This window comes from Stylophora pistillata, chromosome 11 (genome assembly GCF_964205215.1).
Source record: "Stylophora pistillata chromosome 11, jaStyPist1.2, whole genome shotgun sequence".
Lineage (NCBI taxonomy): Eukaryota > Metazoa > Cnidaria > Anthozoa > Scleractinia > Pocilloporidae > Stylophora > Stylophora pistillata.
In genome coordinates, this window is record NC_142529.1 from 9,579,584 (window position 1) to 9,587,116 (window position 7,533).

General features: G+C 38.1%; 1 protein-coding gene across 4 annotated transcripts in view; it reads left to right on the top strand.

The window, feature by feature from the left end:
• Nucleotides 1-2,305: 2,305 nt before the first annotated feature.
• LOC111335423 (asparagine synthetase domain-containing protein 1) overlaps nucleotides 2,306-7,533 on the top strand; it is a 10,749-nt gene continuing 5,521 nt past the window's right edge. For 2 of the 4 annotated variants that reach the window (XR_015993233.1, XM_022941321.2), the window contains exons 1-6: nucleotides 2,306-2,453; nucleotides 2,887-3,099; nucleotides 3,399-3,533; nucleotides 4,694-4,834; nucleotides 5,140-6,137; nucleotides 6,901-7,129. Coding sequence is in view for 3 of the 4 variants with exons in the window: in XM_022941321.2 (XP_022797056.2) it covers nucleotides 2,394-2,453; nucleotides 2,887-3,099; nucleotides 3,399-3,533; nucleotides 4,694-4,834; nucleotides 5,140-6,137; nucleotides 6,901-7,129 (1,776 nt within the window). In the remaining variant the exon portion in view is untranslated. The other 2 variants (XM_088738582.1, XM_088738583.1) reach the window with 2 other exon arrangements.

Below are 7,533 nucleotides of genomic sequence, written 5' to 3' on the forward strand. Positions count from 1 at the left end.
TCAATGACATGGTTTTCGTCTTTTTTAAAATTGTTTATTATTTTTTATTTATTATAAACATTAAAACAATGCTGCAGAATGTTTTTGTTATTAACGATAGTACTTACAATACTACTAAATAGAAATTACCACTACTGAAACTTAGTACCACGTATATGAAAAATTATAAAGTTTGGCTATTATAGTACAAAGAAAAAGTACCATTAAGAACACTAAAAGTTTGATTAGAAACTCCATTCTGTAATAAAATTATTTTGATTCTCTGATATTATAGCAATATATTTTTCTATAGTTTGTCCCGAGCCAAACGAGTATATATTCATTTGACTTGACCTTATTCTTATTCTTGGTACTGACGAATAAAAAGAGTCAACCTATGATAATGGATGGTTTGGTGGCAAATGGTATCAAGAAAAGCGAAATATTCCATACAGAACTGCTATATTAGTCTTGTGAACTCGATTTGGAAGGTTTATTACGCACATGAAATTCACCCCATGCAAATGATAAAACCCTTAAATTGCACTGTTTAGGTATAGCTGCGTTAAGCCCTGTATAGTTGTGAAGAGCCCTTTATAGCTGTCTATAGCTGTGTATAGCCCTTTGAAGCTGTGTATGCCCATTTATAGCCCTGTATATAGCTGTGTATAGGCCTGTATAGCTATGTAAAACCGTTTATTGCTGCGTTTAGCCCAGTTTAGCTTTGTATAGCTATTCATAGACCTGTATAGCAGTGCATGGTTGTGTATATCCCTGTATAGCTGTATATAGCTGTGTTTAGCTGTATAACAACCCTGTAGCTCTGCATAGCTCTGTATAGCTCTCTAGAGCTCTGTATAGCCCTGTATACCTGTGTATAGCCCCGCATAGCTGTGTGTAGCCTTGTATAGCTGTTTATAGCTCTGTATAGCTGTGTATAGCTCTGTATAGCTCTGTATACTTGTGTACAGGCCTGTATAGCTGTGTGTAGCCCTGTATAGCTGTATATAGCCCTGTTTAGCTCTGTATAGCTGGGTATAGCCTTGGATAGCTGTGTAAAGCCCTGTACAGCAGTGTATAGCTGTGTATAGCCATGTATTGCTGTGTATAGCCCTTTATAGCTGCATATAGCCCTGTAGAGCAGTGTATAGCCCTGTATAGCTGTGTATAGCCCTGTATAGCTGTGTATATCTCTGTATAGTTGTGTATAGCCCTGTATAGCTATGTATAGCCCTGTATAGCTGTGTATAGCCCTATATAGCTGTGTATAACTGTGTATAGCAATATATAGCCCTCTGGAGCTGTGCTGTGTAAAGCCCTGTATAGCTGTGCATAGCGCACTATATATGCATTATTAACCAAGCGCAAGGTCGAGATAGCTGGATATTGGCTGAGTTCTTTTTTTGCATTTTTATGGACCTCGACTTCCTCTCAGTATAGCCCTGTATTTCTGTGTATAGCCCTGTATAGCTATGTATAGCCCTATATAGCTGTGTCATTAGCCCTCTATAGCTGTCTATAGCTCTGTATAGTTATGTACAACCCTTTATAGCTGTGTGTAGCCCTGTATCAGCCGTGTATAGCCCTGTATAGCTCTGTATAGCTCTGTATAGCCCTGTATAGCTGTGTATAGCTCTGTATAGCCCTGTATAGCTGTGTATAGCTCTGTATAGCCCTGTATAGCTGTGTATAGCCCTGCATAGCTGTGTATAGCCGCGAAAAGCCTCTACATATTGGCCGAGTTCTTATTTTGTTTTGCATTTTTATGGACCTCGAATTCTTGTCGGTCCGTAAAAATACGAAAAAAGAACGAGGCTAATATCTGGCCATCTTGACCGAACAAGCTTGGTGAATAAAGGATTTATTATATTGCAAAAAGATTTCGCTTTATTAAGAGTTAAGAGTGACCTGTTTACTTCGAGAGCCGGGAAAGAAAGCCAACTGTGTTTGTAGCACAACATACTCACGGAAGTCGTTTCTGTTTCCTTTTCTTGACTATCTTCTGCCACTTTTTTCGTTTCTATCGTCGAAATTGTCCAAGAATTACGAACTTAGTTCTAATTCAATTTTTCCATGCACGGGATCAAAGCAGGTAATCCCCACTCGGGCAGCCAATCAGAACACAGGATTCGCTTCATCTTGCCCGCGGGCGTTGCGAACGGTGTAATAAAGCCGTGTATAGCCCTGTACAGCTGTATATAGCCCTGTATAGCTGTACATAACTTTATATGTTGTATGTATATTAGGACATTATACAGTATATATTGGGACATAACAATTCTCTATACATGAAGTATCTATGAGCTAGAGGAGAGAGACTGCTAACAATACGAACTAAGGGCACTGAAGAGTGATTTCAACATGGCGGACGAAGAGCAACTCTAAACGACAGTAAACGTTTGGCAATAATTACAATGTGTGGTATTTGCTGTTGCCTCTTCTTGGATAATCACAGCTCTAGGAATCGTTACAAGGTTTTCATTTATCTGTTATCCTATCTTTACATTCCTTCATATTTTTTTTTTGTGAGAGGCAAGAGAACTCTGAGCACATGTTATTGTCCCAGAAGTGATTAACATGTAACTTCTCCCTTTAAAATCCAAACATGATCCATCAAACAGGTGATGAGAATACTCAATCTTATCAGGTAAATGTTTTAATCTTAGACGAACATCAAATTCTGGAAAGTAATTTACAAGAAAATTTGTAGCAGCTTGAGGGAACCGGAGAATTCACGATCATATCCTGGGAGTTAAAGGGCTTCCTAATTTTCTTTTAATTGTTGAGGTAGAGTTATGGTCCTCAATTTCTTAAATTTTCATCGCTACAATTGAGTTTTGTTTTGTTAAAAGGGGTGGCCTAAGATTCAGGGAAGTAAAAATTTCTTTATTCAATTTTTTTTTCAAGGTTATTTCAGATTCAATCCTTCCACATCTTCAAAGGAGAGGTCCAGATCATGCGGGAAAAACAGACTGTTCCATAACAAATGACACTGGAACAATCTGCTTGAGATTTGCTGCTACTGTACTTCATTTGAGAGGAACAAAGACACCCCAACCTTTAGAGGATGAATCTGGGAATGTTCTGTTGTGGAATGGAGAAATATTTGGTGGACTAGAGGTACATTTTTTTTCGTGTAACTTGAGAATTCCAACAGAAAAACAAAATGAATTGAATAATTTATTATAGCTGATGACAGTGTTGCAATGCAGCATTCCTTTACAAGTGCACTGAGTGTTCACAGTGTCAAAAGGTTGAAGTATTATATTTAGCATGTGGTGTTTAAGATTATAACAAACTACATAGGAAAAGTCAGACTTCCAAGAAGCACTGTTATCCACCAAGCTTACGATTCTAGGGAGGTATTTATCGAAAAATAATGTTGTAGTTAAAAACTAAACCCTACCATAACTTTTCAGGTAAAGGAAGATGCCAATGATACTCTTGTTTTGCTGAACAAGTTGTCTAACCATCCAGCAGATTTTCCTCCTTCTCAACACATTCTGTCTACAATGGCAAAGATACAAGGTCCCTGGGCATTTGTTTACTGGCAGGTACGGGCTTCATACAAGGAGATCAATAAATTATCTGGGTTAAAGGAGTATGGAACAATGTTGTGGTAGGATGATTGCCTAACCCTGTAACTCCCATGAGTGACCAATACAGATTTTGTCCTTACAATATTGATACAATATTAAGCAGACAAGTGATGAGAGTAAAAGAAAATATCAACTAGGGGATTATTAGTTGATCCAGTTCAAAATTCTCCAAAGTAACATCACAAGAGTGGTATGGCTGAGAGAAAGGAGAATTAGTGTTGATATCAGGGGTGTAAAAGGGTTGAGAAAAAGGAGAAATAATATCCTACATGTCTGAATGAAAAAGGAATACATGATAAAACAGCCCTGTATTTTGAAACATTTACCACTATTTAACTCAGATAAAAATATTTAAACTTTTGCACACAGGATAAGCTTATCTAAAAAGTAAAAGCTTGCGGCCAGACCTCTAGCCTTGATCACTATGTAGCCCTGCTGAAAGCGGTGAGGTTACCAAATGCTTATCTGGTGTAAAAAAGTTTAAATGTTTTTATTCTGATTCTTCCCCAGATAGATGAAATTCCAAGATTATACTATCTAACTCTGCAAACTATCTCACATTGATCAGGAGGTCGTTCTCTGCCAGAATCAAGGGACAGAACTTTTCTGTGTCAGTAGATGAACAAAAGTAATTTTTTTTTCAGTATATGCTTCCTGACTTCTAAGGTCATGGAAATTAACTAGTAAGAAAATTGTGTGTTGTAGCCAGAGGATTCTTAGATCACTGATGTGTAATAATTACTTTGAAAAGGTGACAAGGGTTGACTAACTCGTCCAAAAGAAGAGGCCATCATGATGAAAAGCTAAATTTTCTCAACTTATATTGTGAGGAAGCAGATGTATTTCTGTTTGTCTAATTCTGATAAAGAATCACTGTTTCCTATCACCAAAAATATGTAATGTAAATATGTATGCCTTTGTAGGCTACTCAACTAATTTATAAGGGAATGTGGAGTGGTTGGAAATGGGTGCGGGGAGGGAAAGAGTTTGAATAAGATCTTAGGAATTTTAAAGTTGACATTATGCCATGGACATTAGCTTCTAATCATACGATTTACTTCTTTGGTTTACAGAATTATCTCACTTTCTCTTTCTGGAATGTTTTATTTTTTTAGGTAAGCAAGCAGAAGCTATGGTTTGGCAGAGATTATTTTGGACGTCGCAGTCTCTTGTGGCATCTTCCTTCAAATCCAAATGATGTACTTGCAATAACCTCTGTGACTGAGAGAAACTCTGTGGCTGCTGGAACAGATTTGGTGAGCATTTTCCCTTGCTAATTGAACATACAGTGCTCAATCAGTAGCTCTATCACGGCTTCTTGCATAGTTCAAAAGTTGGAATTTTGTGATAAAAGCAGCTAGGCCATTTTTCACTTACCTTCCTGGCCAGGATACTCTAACAGTGTTTGTCTCTCTATGCCTAATAGAGGATAATTTGATTTTAATCAACTGAGTTGATGATGTGAATTAGCCACCGTCAAGATACTCTGAAGCTGACGTTTACGAGTGTTAGCCCTTTGCTCTGACAAATTGGAATTTTTCTATTCTTTTTTTTTTTGTAGTGTTTTGAAGAAATTCCAGCCGATGGCCTGTTTTGTTTGGATTTTGTGAGTTCTACAACCGAAGAAGACGAGAAACAATATTTCAGGATAAACAAGTATGAATGGACGAATCCTGGCGAGGAATTAGAAAGGGAAGGGCTTCTAAATTGTCCTGTTTCGCCTTTCAACAAACAAATGCCCACTGAACAAGACTTGAGAATCATTGAAGAAAATAGACGGAAGATAAATTCGCGTTTGATTATACAAGATGAAGTTAAAAAAGAACTGGAAGAACTGTCCATGAAGGAGAGCAAAGGAACGATTAAGGGAGAAAATTATGTAGAAAATGTTAACGAAGAACTTACTGAAGCTATCTCGCGTCTTGACAATGTGGAAACAAAAAACAAAACTGAAGGAATTACAATTGAACCAGGAGCCTCGAACGTGAAGTGTGATCACGAAATAACCGTGCGTGAAAAGTGTGTGCGTGACTGTACTCACGGTATGAACGCGAACGTTACTTCGTCAAATGGAACTTTATCAGATTCCTCTATAGGAGGTTATAGAAAGAATTCTTCGGAGAGTCCATGTAAATTCGATCCCAGTCATTATCCGGTTGGCTTTGGCTATACGGAAAACGAGGAAAAATTGTTTTCGGGAAAGTACTCCAAAGACGATACTAAAACTGATATAAACGAAGAAGGCACAAAGCTGTCTTCCAATCTGACAATCACCGAAGAATGCCGTCACTGCAATTTTTTACGAACTCGAAGCGAGTGTGATTCCTGTTTTAAAAAAACAAGAGACAAATTTATTGCAGTTCTTGGTAATGCTGTGAGGAAAAGAGTTTGGAATCTGCCGAGAAATTCAAGAGACAGGCATTTAGTGGCTTCTGTTTCTTTATCTGGGAGAATTGCGGAAGCAAGGAGTTTGGAAACTACAGAAATGCAAGATGCCCGTGTTGGAATATTGTTTTCGGGTGGAATTGATTCAATGATGCTAGCAGCTTTGGCGGATAGGTAAGTCGGCAAGAAAAGGAATAAACAATTAAACGAACTTAAGAACGAACGAAAAACCAAGCGAATTAATAAACTAACGAATGAATGAACCAACAAACGAAGGAACGAACTAACGAACGGACGAATGAGTGAATGGCAAACGAAGGACCGAACGAATAAACGAATGAACGAACAGATGAACGAACGGCAAACGAAGGACCGAACGAGTAAACGAATGAACGAAGGAATGGACGAATAGATGAACGAACGGCAAACGAAGGACCGAACGAATGAACGAATGAACGAAGGAATGAACGAACAGATGAACGAACGGCAAATTAAGGAACGAAGAAATAAACGAATGAACGAACAAACCATTAAACAAATGAGCGAGCAAATAAACAAGGGAGAAAACGAGATTAAAAACGATCAAACGAGTAAACAAGCAAATGAACAAACGAACAAACTGGTGAACACAAAAACGAACGAACAAACGAATGAACGAGCGATCTTACGGACGAGAAAATGAACGAACGAACGAGTAAACGGAAAATGAACTAACCAAGAAACGAAGGAGCGGAAGAACGAACAAACGAATAGGCCGACAAACGACCGAACGCGCCAACGAACAAACGACGCGAAGAGTAGGCGATCCGACGAACAATCAAACAGCCAAAGGAACAACAGACTCATAAATGAAGGAACAACCCGAGGAACGAACAAAAAAGGGATTGAGTAACGGGTAACTTTAGTTGGATATTAAGTAAAAACCTTTCATTTCTAGGTATGTGCCTGTTGAAGAAGCCATAGACCTTTTAAACGTCGCATTTGAGCAAAAAATTAATTCAAGCCAGCCTCAGAACAAGAATGCCAAAAAAGGAAAGTATACAAGAAAGAAAGCAACGGAAGTGAAATGCTCCAGAAATTTCAGCGTGCCAGACAGAATTACTGGAATATCGGGTTTGGAGGAATTGTGCCTGATCAACCCGTCAAGACAATGGAATTTTATTGAGGTATTGAATTTTTATTGAGGGTTTTAATTGTCACCTATTTATTCTTAAGACGCTCAAAATGTTTCGTTCAGTTTTGAGTTACTTCATAAATTGACCGACTTGTGAGAACTCGCTTCACTGAACAGAAAGCGCGCAGTTGTATTTGGTGATGTAAGCCAAGGTCCACTTTCCTTAGTCACATGCGGCGTTTATTTCCCGCCCTCATTGGTGGACTCGTATACTCACTGAGTTTTCATCGGTCAAACGTAGTGTTTCTTGTGATCGGCTTTCGGATTTTCTATGTTTGTGTTTTAACGTATCTATTTATATACTTATTAAATCGCTTTCACCATGATTTCAATGCTAAAATAAGACTAGGGAAAAAGAAAGAAAATTTTTGAACAGGTCACAAGACGAAGGACGAC